At 36.4% G+C, this 17,754-nt stretch overlaps 1 protein-coding gene across 4 annotated transcripts in view; it reads left to right on the top strand.

Moving 5' to 3' along the window:
* The window catches only part of RAPGEF6 (Rap guanine nucleotide exchange factor 6), a 179,207-nt gene that overhangs the window by 15,582 nt on the left and 145,871 nt on the right, over nt 1-17,754 (top strand). For all 4 annotated transcript variants that reach the window (XM_040622495.1, XM_040622494.1, XM_008698967.2 and 1 more), the window contains 3 exons: nt 4,076-4,146; nt 5,333-5,389; nt 10,147-10,230. In XM_040622495.1, coding sequence (XP_040478429.1) covers nt 4,076-4,146; nt 5,333-5,389; nt 10,147-10,230 — 212 coding nt within the window. Of the gene's footprint in view, nt 1-4,075; nt 4,147-5,332; nt 5,390-10,146; nt 10,231-17,754 lie in introns of those variants that run through there.

The raw sequence follows: 17,754 nt of genomic DNA on the forward strand, positions 1-17,754 counted from the left end.
GATTACGAGGGAAGAAGACTTGGGGCTAGACAACCATGTTCATACTCCGAACACAAGTAGTGCACTACTTGGACTGTTGACCACCTGCACTGTATACTGCACATGTTAACTGACCCTGCTGCTACCACTAACTGTCACTTGTCGGTATCACTGTATTCTAAGTTTGGTTCATGTGTGTCTGATTAGTAGCGCTTGGATCATTCGCCCATGCCCTAGTTTTATGTGAGGTTGGAAGAATGAGAATCTGGTGTTTTTAGCTTCCACCAAAATTCATAAGTTGAAGTATTATCCAAAGAGGAGTTAATTCATGGCTTGGCTTCCTTGTTGGATATTTTTGACCATATGCATTTTAGTAGTTGGCGAAATATGGCCTGGGGGCCAAATTAACCTACCAACTATTCTGTAAATAAGACTTTATTGGAATGCAATGACACCCATTCATTTACCTACATTTTTATGGTTTTTTCATGCTACAAAGGCAAAGTTAAATAGTTGAGACAAAAATCATATGACCTAATAAGCCTAGAATATTTACTGTCTCACCCTTTATAGAAAAAGTTTGCCAACCCCTGATAGGAATAATGCTAATATTTCTATTTGAGTCCATGCAGTCAGCATTTATAGATGCTACTGGAGAACTACATGTTCATTTGGCCAAATTGTCCCTCTGAAATAAGATTGAAGGCAACTAACAGTAAAAACTTACAGATATTTGAAGAAGGGCCTTTAGAATCTAAAATTGATAAACTTTGTCAGCCTGTCTTTAAGCAGAGAACTGAAAAACCATATATATATTTCAAAACTTGTGAATTATATTCTTGCTTCGAGTTTAAAATTGGGAAGTGAATTTCTAATTCTTTGTCAGCTATTAATGGCATCTTGATGTTGTTCCCAAAATGTCCTCTGAATTGAGAACAGCAGAAATTAAATGACATAAATTTAGTTGAGAATCTCAGAAAATTCTGGTGCTTTTTGACACTAGCCTATCCTTATTTGGCAGGTCACATAATGGGAGTTCCAGCTTGTTTGCCACTAAAGCAAAATTAGCTTCATGTCAGAAATAAATTGCACATTTCCATGGGATAGGCAATTTGTAGGTGTCTGGCCAGCTTATGATGATTTTTAACGTAAAGGCTCGGGCCCCAGCAGCTATGTGTGTATGGCAACACCCGTAAGAAAAAGGAGAGGAAAAAAAAAAAGGACCCACACTGGGAAAGAAGAACTAATATTGTTCTCATTCACAAGAATGTGCTATATAGAGAGAGAGAATACAAGAAAATCTACAAAATAAGAGATTTATTAATGTTTATAGTATACATCATACATTTATCCCAGTCTGTCTTCAAGGGAGATTATACTGCTTCACATGTAGTGTAAGAACCTTACAACAGCGTATTGCCATTTTGCTTCCCGTCCTTTGTGCTCTTATTGAGTTACATTTTTGTTGTTATGCGTTGTGTAAACCCACAGCACATTTTTGTTGTCATAATTTTTGTAATGCTTTTTATTTTTTTTGAAGATTTTATTTATTTATTTAGAGCATGTGTGTGCTCACAAGCAGGGGGAGGGGCACTAGGAGAGGGAGGTGGGAGACAATCCCTGGCAGAATCCATGCTGAGCTTAGAGTCCAACACGGACATCAGGCATCAAGCCCATCACCCCAAGATCATGACCGGAGCAGAAACCAAGAGTCCAGCATGCTCAACTGACTGAGCCACCCAGGTGCCCCTTTTGTTAATGCTTTTTAAGCTGTTGATTATTGTTTAAATAATTAGAAAAAAAAAAAGATTTATATTTTCCCATGTAGTTTCTATTTTCAGTTATCTTTATTCCTTTGTGTAGTTTCAAATCTTCATCTCGTACTTCATTTTCCTCCTTTATGAAGCACTTCTAAAGAGCAGGTCTTGGGGCGCCTGGGTGGCACAGCGGTTGGGCGTCTGCCTTCGGCTCAGGACGTGATCCCGGCATTATGGGATCGAGCCCTACATCAGGCTCCTCCGCTATGAGCCTGCTTCTTCCTCTCCCACTTCCCCTGCTTGTGTTCCCTCTCTCGCTGGCTGTCTCTATCTCTGTCGAATAAATAAATAAAATCTTTAAAAAAAAAAGAGCAGGTCTTTTATAGGGCAGGTCTGCAGGTGATTAATTCATTCAGGCTTTGTATATGTGAAAAATATTTTCCCTTTGCTTTTGAAAGTTGTTTTGCCTGGCAATAGAATTCTAGGTTGATAATTGTTTTTCTTTTGTGACTATAAAGATGTTACTACAGTAGTTGTCTGGATTGCATTGTTTCTGATGAGAAGGCTGCTGTAATTCTAATCTTTATATATGTAATTGTTTCTTGAGCTGTTTTTATAGTTTTGTCTTCATCATTTTTTTAGAGCAATTTGATCTTGATGTGCTTTGGTGCTGTTTTCTTAGTATTTCTTGTGCTTGGGGTTTGTTGAGCTTCCTGGATGTGTAAGTTTATAGTTCTTATCAAAAATAATATTTTCCATAATTCAGTTTTTTTTCCCTTGGCTCTCCCTCTGCCTTGAAGTGACTCCAATTACACTTTTGTTAGGCTGCTTGAAGTTGTTCCACAATTCATTAGTGCTCTGTTCAAGTTTTTTCCATCTTCTTCTGTTTTCTTTTTGCTTTCTATTCTTGTGTATTCAAATTTATTAACCTCTTCTTCTGCAAAGTCTTATTGTGCTACTCATCCCATCTAGTCTGTTATACATCTCAGATGCATTTTTCATCTCTGAAATTTTTTTAATGTCCCTTCTTACATCTTTACTTCTGCCACATTCTTTTGATCTGAACAAATCAAAGGACCAACCAGGTTCTTGGGGGAAGGCACATAAGATTACAATTTTTGATGGGGGAGTAGTAAGGTCCTATTGAAAGAGCATATAGGGTAAGAAATACTATTGTACCCATCTTCGGAAATATTAGTTTACCATATCACTGCTCTGTCTGCTGTCTTCAAGAATTTTACAGACCTTTCTCATTTGTTATGGTTTTCTCTTTTAATTTATCCTTTATGTATATATTTAGAAAAATTTTTTTTCACTCCATTTTCCTAAGGGTTTAGCAGAGATGGTGTGGTCATTGAATCCATCATGGTAGTTGTAATTTTTAGAATTACAGATTATGGTTCTTCTTCTTAGTGGCTCCCTGTTTTCTTATTAATCTCTTAAAAAAAAACAGGTTGTTTTAGCTGTCTCTTTCTTCTGTCATCTGATAATTCTCTTGGCCAATTGCATATCAAAGCAGGAGGGCAGTGTTGGGGACCTTCCTGTCCTGGTATAAAGGCATTGTTCTTTGTAAGAGAATAAGGAGGTACCTTTTATATAGAGAATTTTAAGCTTGTTTATAATCTCTGTGCACCAGCATTCTACCTAAGTGGTAAAGTAGACCTTTCTGTCAGGAATTTGGACTGCTTCCACATTCTGTCTTTTACTCTGCCCCTTCTCTAGGCTGAGGTTTCACTGTATTATAGTTATCTGAATGAGGGCTAGAGAAAAGTTCCTTATCTCTCTCACAAAATGATTGTCCCACTGGACTTTTTGTTAGTGGTTGATTAATATCACTTTGGGTCTTTTTAGAAAGAGATTTTTTAGAAAGTCATATTTTTAGAGGAATATTGACAAATTGGGTCCTGTCCAAAGGAGGGTAGCCAGGATGCTTTTAAAGATGTGGAACCTGCAAATGCTGAGACTGCATAATCTGGAGGAAATAATAGTTGAAAAACTTATGACGATATGATAATTGTTTTTGAATAGTTGGGTATCACTGAGGAAGGAGGGTTGTATCGGTTTACAGATGAAATAGACTTTGATATGAAATGACACATTTTTGATTTCTGGCATTGCTTGAGTAGAGGCCGTCAGCCGTCCTGAAGAAGAAGGGTTCCTGTATGAGTGGAGGTAGCTCTTTACCTTTTCAGATTTCTTTTAATTCAGAGATTTTATTGGTCTTCCATAGTTAATAGTTTTGTCATAAACAGTTGTTGGCTTAAAATCAGAATTGTGGGATGTTAATATATTTTGAAAAATACATTTGAAAAACAATCTAAATTTTTTCTGTTCTCCAGGATTTAAATACTATTTATTCTTATCTTCATGGAATGGAAATACTATCAAATCTCAGGGAACATCAGCTTAGGTAAGTGTGATGCTGTATTTAAGAGCTTTTGTGATGGAGTTATTCAAATGAGTTTGGATAGATAATTATGGGGCCAAATCATTTGGTGGGGGCTTTTTTAAGGATAAGCATAGGACTCTGGATTTTCTCATCACAGTTTTCCTTAGTCACGGGGCCTTGAGCAAATCTTAACATCGAAGCTGCAGTTTTATCTTTGATGAAATAGAGACAGTGAGATTTTCTTTGTTACAGTGTTTTGAGGGTTACATGTGAATATCTGAAGCATAACACAGTGTTCAGTATTTGCTAGCCAGTGAAAACAAAACTGTTTACTTTCTGTAATTCTTTTTGATATTATGTCAGATGCTTAAGATAGGGTGTAATGTAGTGTTGTATTAAAGTGCAAGGTTCACAACTCCTGATTTGGTATGAGTTCCTGTGAACCAGACCCATAAACTGTCCAAACCCTGTTTTCCTATTCTGTAATATGAGATTTCTTTCCTGTTACCTTATGTCATTGTGATTACATTTATAAGAACATTTTTGAGTGTTGTAAAGCATTTACTGTCGTAACTTTGCATAACATTTTAATTAAAGTGTGTTTTCCTTCCATAACCAGCTCATCCATTACTTTTTCTGGCCCTTCTTTAAGTTTCTGGTTAGGGACCAGGCCAGATTGCTAAAATATAATTGTTAGGACCTATTATTTTCTCTTTTCTGTATAACATAATTCAGATGTCAGCATCTGTCTGGAAGAGGAAGAAAGCTGAAAACTAGAGCATTTAGTAATACTAAAAGCATTTTTAAATGCATGTGTATATATGTACATATGTATGTGTATTCAACAGACTTTGGTATGTGTGTGTATGACTCTGCCAGTAACTTTTTTTCCCTCTGCCAGTAATTTCTTAACGATTCAATAGTGAATCAGACAAATGTATATTTTTCCATAACAGAAAAGGAACATTGTTCAGTGTGAATTTGCAGGTTATAGAATGTATGTAATAGTATTATATTTGTTGCCTCTTAATATTATCCAGTTGATGTTTTTGAAAGTACTGCATTTCATATATATATTTCTAAACTCCTGGAGTTTAGTGAAGTTAGTGGTAGGTATAATTTTCTGTTGAAGTAATTGTAACAGTATTTTTAAAACAAAATTGAAGATAAAACCATTAAATTTTTGGCTTTTTTTTTAATATGTTAGATTAATGTCTGCAAGAGCGCGCTATGAGAGATACAGTGGCAATCAGATTCTTTTTTGGTAAGTATTTCCTTAATTAGCTTAAACGAATAGCTTTAATATTTAAATTTTGACTTTTAGCATTGAAATTCATTTTATTTGGAAAGAATTTCTTTAGAGTAGATTGACATATGTTCATAAACTGAAATAGTGCACAAAAAGTTTAATAAATAAAATAGTATGTATTAGTAACTGTTAACCAGTGAACATATAGACTATTTCAGCTCTACTGAGGTTCTACTCTCTTGGAAAAGTAATTCTGTTCTGACTTCCATCACCATAGATGAGTTTTAACTCTTTTTGAACTCCACATAGATAAAAATTGTTTGGTCAGGTCTTTTTTTTTTTTTTTTTTACTTGATAAATGTCTAAGATTCTTACATATTTTTGCATTAATTCTTTTTCACTGCTTTACTGTATGTATGAAAACGACACAATTAATTTATCCTTTCCACTCTTGATAGATACTAGGGTTATTTCCGTTTTTTTTTCTGTTGTGAATAATGAAGTTTCTGTGAACATTTTGTTCGTGTCTTTTTGTGCCCTTATATAGTCATTACTGTTGGACATATTCTTAGGAATAGAATTATTGGAAGTGCATGTGATCAGATTTAGGAGAGTCTGACATTAGAATCTGATTTACATATTTCTTGTTATCTCACTGTGATTTTATTTTACATTTCCCTGCTTATTGATAATGACTAATTATTTTCATGTTTTTGTAGGCTATTTGGATAGCTCTTTATGAAATCTGATTTGAGTTTTTAACCATTTTTTAATTGGGTTTTCTGTAGTATTTCTGTCAATTAGCAGAAATTGATTTATGAATTCTTTTTTTTTTTTTAAGATTTTATTTATTTATTTGACAGAGACAGCGGGAGAGGGAACACAAGCAAGGGGAGAGTGAGACGGAGAAGCAGGCTTTCTGCCGAGCAGAGAGCCCAATGCAGGGCTCGATCCCAGGACCCTGGGATCATGACTTGAGCCGAAGGCAGACACTTAACGGCTGAGCCACCCAGGCGCCCCTGATATATGAATTCTGGTCCATGTCCTTTGTTAGGATACTTACATTGCATGTATCAGCTCCACTTTATGGTTTTCCTTTTCAGTCTATTAAAGGCATCCTTTGGAGAGGAGAAATTTCTAACTTTCTCAGTTTTTCTCTTGTGATAAGTGCTTTTCATGTCCTACTTAAAAAACAAAGTCTTTGCCTTTCCCAAGATGATGAAAATACTCTTAACTATGATCCTTCTAAAAATTTTGGCAGCGATGACCTCTTTTATTATATAGATTCACCTGGTATATTGGGATGGTATTAACTTTCATGTTTCATTGCCAACCCATTATATTTATCATTTTTTGAAAGCATTAAACTGGACTCATAGGATTTTAATACCTCTCTTGATTCATTTGTTGATCCATTCATTTATTATTAATAGGTTGTCTGCTATACATTATGCTTACCTTCGTGTAGCGTGGTGGGGAGACATAGTGTTTGTCTTTATTGAGCTTATTAGAGTGGAGTAGAGAAAAATCAATTAAAAGTTAAACATATTTAAATGCTAATCAAGCAAAAGAATAGATAAATAGATCATTGGAACAGAATTGAGAGCCCAGGAGTAGAACCCTTGTATTTTTGAACGTTTTTTTTTTTTTTTTTTTTCTTTAATGGTCTCAAGCTAAGATCTGTCCATAGTGTGGATATAAACACCACGGAGGATTAAAAAGGAATCACCGATGAACAGTTCATTTATGATGAAGGTGCTAAAGCATTTCAGGGAGGACAGCATAGTTTTTTCAGCAAATGATGCTGGGTTAATTGAGTCTTTACTTGCAAAAAGTTAATTTAGACCCTTACCTTAGACCCTACAAAATTAATATATGCAAAAATTAATGAGATGTCACTTTATAGCTATTAGAATAGCCACAATCGAAAATATAGACTGTAGCAAGTATTGGCGCCAATAAGGTAACAACTGGAATCCTCATGTTAGTGATGTGGATGTTAAATGATAGAGTTAGCATAGGAAACAGTGGCAGTTTCTCAAAAAGTTAAACAGTTTTACCACATGACCCAATAATTCCACTTTTACATATTTATGCTAGAGAAATGAAAACATATGCATACAGAGACTGTACACAGATATTCTTAGTAGTGCTATTTGTGTTTCCATCCTAAAACCAGAAACGATCGAAGTGTTTGATGAATGGATAAATAAAATGTCATGTATCTGTATAGGGGAATGCTATTTGGCAATAAAAAGGAATAAAGCATTTATATATACTGTAACATGGATAGACCTCAAAAATAGGCTAAATGGAAGAAGCAAGAAAGAAACACCGTATCTTACATGATCCCATTTATATGAACTGTCCAGGAAAGCCACATCCATAGAGACAGAGCATGTTATTCGTTAGGAACACAAAGAAATGATCTAAAACTGGATTGTGGTGATCTTTGCACAATTCTTTTAAATTTCATGAAAATTGAGTTGTGTGCTTAAAATGGGTGAATTTATGGTATTTAACTTATACCTCAATGAACTGTTTTAAAAATATTAAGAAGGGGCGCCTGGGTGGCACAGCGGTTAAGCCTCTGCCTTCGGCTCAGGGCGTGATCCCGGCATTATGGGATCGAGCCCCACATCAGGCTCCTCCGCTATGAGCCTGCTTCCTCCTCTCCCACTCCCCCTGCTTGTGTTCCCTCTCTCGCTGGCTGTTTCTATCTCTGTCGAATAAATAAATAAAATCTTAAAAAAAAAAATATTAAGAGTTACACAAATCTGTATCTGGTTAATAGTAGAATTTAAAAAGAATGTGGAAGTTAACAGAAGAATTTAAATTCAGAGATTGGTGGAGACAGAGAAAAGAGTGTGTATAGTTGATCTGAACTGGGAAGCAGCATGGTAGAAAAAGGGAAAGTAAACCAGTGTGTTCAAAGCACCGAGAAGAAAGAAGAAGAACCAGCAAGGGAGGAGTCTGGAGAAGCAGGTGGAGGCCATCTTAAAATTTTTTGGTCTTTATCTTAGGAGCATCTGAAGCCTTTGTATGAATAAGATCTGACAAGATTAAGTATGTCTCCCTTCTCTGGGCTAGAGTTTGCTTGCCCAGAGAAAGGAGATAGAATGGCCCACATGAAAGCATTTTACTTTCCTTGGGTTTACTTAGTCAGATGCATTGCCAAACCATGCTCTGAGAGTGAATTTTTTTTGCAAGGTCTGAACAGTTTCTTATTCGTGGGCTGGCATGTTTCTCTTTGTGGTAAAGTGAACTTCAGGATTTTTCCTACATTTGTAGTAGAATTTACTGACAACTTTGTGACCGCTTCTGCTAAGTGAGATAAAAATTGGAGTCTTGTGGCATCCACTTAACAACTTTTCTCTGTCTTAATTTTTGGCAAATTGTTTGATTTTATTCCTCCTTGACTTTGTAAGTCATATTTCACAAGAGTAAGGAAGTAGAATTTCTAAACAAAGAACCTTAAGCAGGAGATGTGCAGCCATTTACGTCTTCCTTCAGTGAAGATTTGAAAATACTAAAAAGAACTTTAAGGTACCTATTGGAAGGGCACCTGGGTGGCTCAGTTGGTTAACCTGTGGACTCTTGATTTTGGCCCAGGTCACGATCTCAGGATCCTGGGATCTGGCTCCATGCTCAGCCCAGACTCTGCTTCAGGATTCTTTCTCAGTCCCCCTGCTCACCACCCATGCCTCTGCCGTTTGCTCACACATATGCGTGTTCTCTCAAATAAATCTTAAAAAGATAATAATAGTAAGGTGTACCTACTGGAAAGTTGACAAATTTTCCTTATGGTCAGTAATAGGATTGACCTAGAAAGCTTACCCTGGATGCTATGTGTGGAATATTTTAGAGGCCTAGGTTTCTGGATTGAGGATGGCAGTATTAATTGAATACAGAGAATACCAGAAAAGATACAAGCTTGAAGGAAATGGTAGGTAGATTTTGAATTTGTTGAGTTCCAGTTCTCTCTGTTCAATACTCAAGTTGACATGTCAAGTAGATAGCTAGATAGATAAAAAGTTCTCCAGGTCAGAGAAATGATTTGTTTTATAGATACTAGAATCTTTTACATATTGGAATTAATTAAAACCTTGGGTATGGTAAATAAAGGTATTCGAAAGACCGAAAGGTTAGTTTATACACTAACAACTAACAAGAATTTGGGTTTCCATTAGAGATTTAACTAAAATGCTGATGCACTTAAGTTCTCTGGTATTCTTTTATCCTTCAAACACATATAAAATGAAAGATTTGGTAGGCATTTTATGTCAGTAAAATGTAAAAGAAGTAAGTAGATCATAATTCAGATTATACTTGTCAGTGAAGATACAGCATTGATGAACTTGTGAATTCCAAACAATAGTCTTTAATATATATAAAAGTTATCAAAACAGGATTTTATGATATGCAGATGTAGTACAATATTTAAGCTTTAATCTTCATCAAATGTTATGATCTACACAAAAATGAAGAATGTAAAGCTAATGGTATAATTAATAAAGTTGAGCTAATAACCATATACCTGTGAAGTCTGTATCTTAAGGTAGCGATTACACTTTTTTCCATGTGAACATGGTTTGTATAAAATGTTTGGCAACGGTCAGTATTTCCCAAAATTCCGTTAAATTTTAATGATTTATGATATTAGAATGTATTTCATCTTATATATTTTGTATTGAATCATGTATTTTTTATTTTGAGTCATATACATGTGAATATTTGTATTTATGTACTCATTAATTAACTTATTTTAACAGTTCAGAAACTGTTGCCAGATGTTGGTATATCCTGCTTTCTGGATCTGTGCTTATGAAAGACTCCATGGTCTTGCCTCCTTGCAGGTATGTTTACATTTGTTCTTTAGAGTATGTGGCAGGAAAAGTTAATATTACAACTCTTTTATCTCTCATGTTAAACTGTTTTGTGTAGGATGTATATTTTCTCTCAGTAGGCGATATATTTTATAAATGTGCTTGCTTGCTGGTACTATTGGAAGTAGTAGGAAACAACTGACAATTCATATTTCTGAGGGTGTAATCTTTAAGTTTACATCGTGACATAGTATCTTTTATTTGATCTTTAGTTTTATATGAGATTTGATCTGTTTTATCTGATGGTTTTTGGATTTGTTGCTACTAGTGGTTATAGAGATGGTGATCTATTTTAATAGTTAAGAAAATGGTTTTTAGAGTAAGGCAGCTAGATTAAAGTCCTGATTAATCACTTACTATTTATATGACTTCGTACAAACTTTAGTTGTCTTTGTTAGATGAGTATGATATTACCTACTTGAAGTGTCTCAATGAAGTTTTAGCAATCTCTACCACTCAAAGCTCTCAACAGAACTCTGCAAACATTGGCAGTTGAGAGCCAGAGTGCATGAGTTTGTCTGTGTTCTATTTCTTGGGCAAATTACCGAATCACGACTAGTTTTGAGGGATAAATGAGTTCATGTATATATGAATCTTAGAACTGTACCTTACTATTATAAGTAATTGTTAATTATCACCATCATAATGTTAGGTAAAACAAGAGAAGGGTGGTTGGAAAAATGGTCACTTGTAGTGTTCTTCAAGAATTCGTTCTCTAAATAATTATTAAGATTTTTGGGGCCTAATAGTAAAATTTGGTGACATAAAGACATAGTTTTTTACTGACTTAATTCCAGTAATGTTGAGAAGAGATTTTTAGACTTTTAAAGTAAGGCTTTTAATTGCAGCTATTAGTTGCAAAACTGCTTAATTATCAGGGTTAGTCTACTTGATGGTTCATCTCAATTTTTTGCCATTTTTAAAGTCCTGTCTTGAATCCTGAAATGTTCTGTGATTGGCCCTTGGTTAGGAAGTCTGTGCTTCTTGACTAATAAGATAACACATACTGTCTCCTATTTTTACAAATAAAATACGTATTAGTTCTTGGTTATGTAAGCCTTTTGGCCATTGTTTCTTTCTCCCTGGGTTTCTGAAGCTCACATTAATGAATTTGTAATGAGTTTTAGCTACTGAGAGGGAATAAGCTGGAATGATAGACACTACAGTTAAGTTTTAGATATATTAGTATTGTTCTTTTAAGTATTTCCTCATGCTTCCTTGCTGTGATGGATGGTCAAGAATTTGTTAAGACTTTCTGTAGTTATTAATCAGCCATAATAATTCACTGTTATTTAGTGATCAAGACAGTGAAGCTTAATTTTTTAATAATTAATGGAAATGTATGAGATTTTAAATAACAAAGTGATGGTACAAGTTAATGTAACCCTCATGAAGTTCATAGTAAACATGATAATAGAAGTTGATTTAATCGTTATTTAAAGAACAATTTTGGGGGCATCTCTTGGTCTCGGGGTCTTGAGTCGAGTTCCATGATTGGTGTAGTGATTACTTTAAAAAATAAAAATTTAAAAATTAAAAAAAATACAGAGGCGCCTGGGTGGCACAGCGGTTGGGCGTCTGCCTTCGGCTCAGGGCGTGATCCCGGCATTATGGGATCGAGCCCCACATCAGGCTCCTCTGCTGTGAGCCTGCTTCTTCCTCTCCCACTCCCCCTGCTTGTGTTCCCTCTCTCGCTGGCTGTCTCTATCTCTGTCGAATAAATAAACAAAATCTTAAAAAAAAATAAATAAAATAAAACCTAGAAGCATGAAGCAATCAACTTAAAAAAAAAAATTAAAAAAAAAATACAAAGCAGCCCTGCGCATATTTGTACTAGGTCATAGTAGGGTTTATTTGCACTGATAATTTAATTCTAAGAATAATGTTTAGCATATATTAAGCATTAAATAACTGGTCTTCTGTTAATATTAATTATTAGAGCATAATGGCATTGGGATATGATCATTATGATATCAACAGAAAATGAACACTACTTAGTATAGGAGGAGTGAAAATAGCATTCTAGTTCATAAGAATATAGCCTATTTCTCTAGATGTAAAAATATTTATTCCCCTTATTGGGGCACCTGGGTGGCTGAGTTGATTTAAGTGTCTGCCTTCAGCTCAGGTCATAATCTCAGGATCCTGGGACAGAGCTCCACGTGGGCTCCGTGCTCAGCAGGGAGTCTCCCTCTTCCTCTGCCCCCTCCCCTCTCTTGTGCTCCTGCGCGCGCGCTCTCTCTCTCTCTCCCTCCCCCCAGATAAATTAAAAAAAAAAAACTTTAAAAAAATATTTATTCCTCTTATCAATCAGAAGACAGAAACCACATAGTAACTTGAACAAGGGAGTTTAATTTAAAGAATTAGTATTTCAAAGAAATTAGGCATTGAGGATAAAGGAGCTGAGGGAGAATACCCAAGGAAAGAACAAACCAGAAAGGGGGACCGTCTCAAAACTGGCTATAGCCCAGTAGGTAGTGGAGGAATTCCCTGGGTTGCCTTGCGCCAGAGCTGATACACAGCCATAGGGTCAGGGCTGACAGGGAACTGCTGACCAGGACTGACAAGAGAACCTCCCCTTCCCTGCTCCTGGGTGTGGTTAGGCCCTGAGGGTGGGACTAGGACCTCCCTTTGTCTTAGGCACACGCACATACACACACACTTCTCCCTCCGCCTCAGAGACATTTTTTCTATTGCATTGTTCTTCTATTAGCACCCTCTACTGACAAAACTTTAACATTTTCAGCAGGCAGAAGGAGAACACTGATGGAGTCTAGACCCTTTATTACAGAGTATATTTGAAACTGAGAGTGAATTAGGGGCACCTGGGTGTCTCAGTTGTTTAAAGTGTCTGACTCTTGATTTCAGCTCAGGTCATGATCCCAGGGTCGTGAGATGGAGCCCTGGATAGGGCTCTGAGCTCAGAGGGGAGTCTGCTGGGGACTCTCTCTCTCTCTCTCTCTCCTTCTGCCCCTCTCCCCACTTGCATGTGCCTGGGCACACACTGTCTAAAATAAATAAATCTTAAAAAAAAAAAAAAAAATATATTTGCAACTGAAAGGCAGTAAGGAGTTGGCACAGTCCACTCCCTTGTCTACTTAGCTTCCATATCAATGCTTCTAAACACGTTTGAACTTCCATCCAACAGCAAAAGAATTCTGTTTACACCTTACAAGGTAAAGCTGTCCTTCATGCAAGTGAGGAATTTCTTATCCTCTCCCCAAAATATTGAGGTGTACAATCCTAACAGTTATTGCTGGCTCTATGAATAACATACTTTATCACAGTGCTTCTGAATATTCTGCTAACTAAAGACTACCTTGTAAAGTTCACATTCAACAAATTATATATAAAATAAATATGGGGAAGAGAGGGAAGAAGAAAATGGTTAACATTACATATATAATAAACAAAGGGAAAATATGAAAAGCTCCTATATTCCTTATTGCGGTAATTGGTCACAAGGCTGTGGGTGGTACCTCTGGCTTCCTTCTTTCACTACCCATTCAATACTTTTGCCCAAGCCAGCCTTTCATCTGTCCTGGGTTCTCTACCTGATGAAGTGAACAAAACTTTGATTTCTGAAGTGTCCTTGAATGTCCTGCCTTGTGGTGGTGGTGGTGGTGGCAGTTTTCCATTAACTTTGAATAGTAGACATGGAAGTATAACGAGGAGCCTAAGTGAATCTTCTGGGCTTCAGATATAGTCCTCGTGGCCCCCATTTTGTGCAGCAACTCAGTTTCCCCTTATGATTGGGATCAGTCACTCAGGCCATAGAGTAATCTCTCTCCCTGCCTGTTGGTGCAGTGGCCAGGTGAAAGTATTTAATTCAGTGGAAAAGTTGTGTTTCCTGGTAGAAGCAATCTTCCTTTGGGCACTAAGTCTCAAAACAAGCAGAGCTCAAGTTTTTTGGCTGAGAAGCAAAACTTCTGTGAATGACTTACTAGGTATAACAGTGAGAAGAGCCACTCTTATGTCCATGCCTTGGCTATCAGGCCTATGTATTCTGGCTGTTGGGGAAGACAGAAACCATTGCTATACTTAGGCTGCTGTGAAATGAGTGCCTTGATCAAAAACAATGCTGTCTAGAGTGCCAAGATGGTAGATCAGGCATATAGTGAGCCCATGGATAGTGGTGCTGATAGAAGCATGGACACGGAAGGCAAATGATTTCCAGAATATGTGTTTATTCCAGTCAGGACAAATATCTGCCTCCTCCACAACAGAAAAAAATCCATTGAAAATAATCTGTCTCCAGGAGACTGACTGGTCCCCCCAAAGAATGGTGCCATATCAGAGTCTCAGCATTGATTGCTGATGTTCACAGATTAGGTTCCCAGCAGTAGTAGCATTAGCAGTTGAGCCACTACATATTCTCTGTCTCTGCCACCATGTCCACTTCATTCATGGGTCCATTGAACAAGCACTGGTATAGCTGAAGGAAGAGTTTGATCGACTTCCATAGGGCATGTCATTTTGTTTACCTGATGATTAAAAGCCTCCTTCACAGAGTATGCCCTTGAGGCACTCATGACATATATCTTCAAAGTCTGTGCCCATTCTGAAAGAAGTGCTTCCACATACCTCTTTCCAGACTTCTCGTTAGCAGTCTTCCAGTCCTGTTCCTTCCAGATCCCTGAGCATTCAACCACACCATTAGTAACTGCCCATGAATCTGTTTCAGTCAATAATTCTGGCCATCTCTCAATCCAGACAAAATGGACATCTGAATATACTGTTTGAAGTTCTTTCCCTAGGAGGATTTTCCTTTACCACCTTCTTTCACGGTCACCCCTGAGTGACCTGTGGGCATTCCACTTTTGGGTGGTACCAACATGCTGTGCAGCCTCATTGATGAAACAGGCTCAAGGTGTTTCTTCCTCAGTCAACTGGTCATAAGGAAATGTCCAGGTGGGCATAGGCATGGATTGAGGTAGAGGAGGCACTGCAGTAGGAGTTGATATTGAAGGAGTCTGATCTACCTGTCTGTTCCTAGATAAACTCAGCCTCTTACATAGATTGCTACTGCCCTTGCCTAACAGTTGTGGCTAACTATGCAGTTCATAATAGGAAGTTCAGGCAGCACTGTCCCCTGATGTCCTGTAGTTAGGCATTCAGCATCTCTGAAGGCCCAGTAGCGAGGCAGAGCTTGTTTCTCAAAAGTATAATAGATATTTGCAGAAAATGGTATAAATGTGTGAGAAATTGTAGACATCTACACTGTCATTCTCAAATTAGAGTTTGGGAGAGCGTCTGTAGAGCATCTGCATTTGCCATGGATACTAAAGGTACCATTGGATATGCTGGTTCATAAGGCCCAGTTGATATGGTGGCTTATACTCCATCTTGAATTTGCTAGCAGCTTTGGGGGTGATTCTGAAAATGGGTCAAAGTAGCACACTTAGTGTATGTTACCTCTAGAATACAAAAAAAGTAACCAAGCATTGTGCCTCTCTTTTTGTGGTAGATGGCATGAGGTATACAGCAACTTGTATTCCAGCTTGGAGGGAATATATTATCTTGTTCCAAATTATGAAACTCCCAGAAACTTCACGGAGGACAGGCCTTTTGAATTTTTATATGTAATTTAAATCAATAAAATGTATTTTTTAAAATTTACTAAAAACTAAGTAGATCCATAATAAATCAAATCTGAAATTTAAATGTCTTCTGAAATGAATTTAGGCTTTTTCTGGAATTGAGTTCACTTTTTAATTGCTAGAGTAAAATCTAATTGTAGTTCAAAAGAGCAAGGACTTCATTGGATGTGATTTTCAAATAAAATATAACGCATGTATTCATTTATTCATTCAAACATTAATTTATGGAGCAAGTAAGTATTATCATCTTTTTATAAGACAGTAGCATTAAGACAAAAAAGACTGATTTACTTTGGATTGAGATGACTGCTTTGTTTGAAAAGGGCCATCCATACTGTTGCTTCACATGGAAAGAAAAGGAGGCAGTTGTGGAAATGGATTCTACAAATAAACAGGATTAGCTAGACAAGAAGGGAACAGACATTGAAGTCAGAATATCTCCAGTACTTGGTGTTAATTGATTTAGTAAACATGGAGTGCCTACATGTGTCACACACTCTGCTAGTCGTGGGGTTGTTAAGGTTATCATCTTTAAATAGCACTGTAAATAGCTTTGTTCTTTTTCTAAAGACATACTTTCTAAAATAATTTTTTGACAGGTAAATTTGTAACTCTCAGAAGTATTGTCATCCATACCATTTAACTCTCTACATAGATGACTAACCACCTTTATTAATGTCTTCGTCAGATTTTTTAAATATGTAGGTGAAAAATTTTTCCCCCATGTTTCTGGCCCAAATAGGAACACTGTTCCTTGGTTTTAACATTTGCCTGATTACTATCCAGATTAAGAAATTGGACATTAAGAATTGCACCCTGGAGGCAGCCTGCAGTCTTTTCTCAAATCGGCTTTCCTATTTCCCCTTCCCCACCAAAGATAACATTAAAAAAAAAATTAAATTAGTCTTTAATATCTGTAGACTTTTAGCCTGACAATATGCATACCTAAACACTGTAGTTTGGTTTTGTTTACTTTTGAACTTGATATGAGTATAATCATACAATATTCTTTTGTGTGTAACTTCTTTGGCCCACTTTTAATGAGATTCGTCCATGTAATTAGAGTTACTTCTTTCTTTATTGGTATTACATTGTTTGTATAGTTCAGGGCTATTAGAAGTAAAGCAGCTGTGAACTTTTTGAACATCAGATGCACATGGGCATGCATTTATGTAGCAGAGAATTGTTGGCTCCCAGGATGTGCCTGTATTCATATGAACAGTAGTCATATTTTGTTGATTGCAAGTTATACTCTAGAGTGGATGTACTGTTTTACACACTCACCAGCATTCTATGAGAATTTCTGTTGTTCCATATCCTCACCAACATTATTACTATTGTCGGGGTTTTTATTTATTTATTTTGACTGCTGAATTTCAGTTACTCTGTTGAGTTTCTGTACCTCATATAAGTTCGATTTGCATATTACTGATTGCTGTTGAGTGAGTGCATTTTTATTGGAATAACTTTTTCTCCACGTGCATCTTCAGATCTGTTGCCCATTTTTCTAATGCTTTGTCTTTTTGTTAATGAGACATTCTCTGTATATTCTGAATAAGAATCTTTGGTTACTTTTCTTTCAAATACCTTTTCCCTGTGTCTTGTATTATTCATTCTTTTAGTAATGTCTTTGGATTAATGAAAATTCTTCACTCTAATGTAGATCAGTCTTTTTCTTTTCGTCTTCTTTGCTTAAGAAATATTTCTGTACCTGCAGTCATGAAGATATTTTCCTTTGTTACTTTCTAGAACTTTCCTTGTGTTCCTTTCACATTTAGGTCTATTTTCTACTTAGATTGGATTTTTTGAGTACAAAAATGTGCATGGTTTTCCATATGGATTCCTATATATCCTTTTTCCATTCTCATTCAATGCTACTTTTTTTTTTTTTTTT

The sequence above is a fragment of the Ursus maritimus genome, unplaced genomic scaffold (assembly GCF_017311325.1).
Source record: "Ursus maritimus isolate PB19 unplaced genomic scaffold, ASM1731132v1 scaffold_5, whole genome shotgun sequence".
Taxonomy (NCBI): Eukaryota; Metazoa; Chordata; class Mammalia; order Carnivora; family Ursidae; genus Ursus; species Ursus maritimus.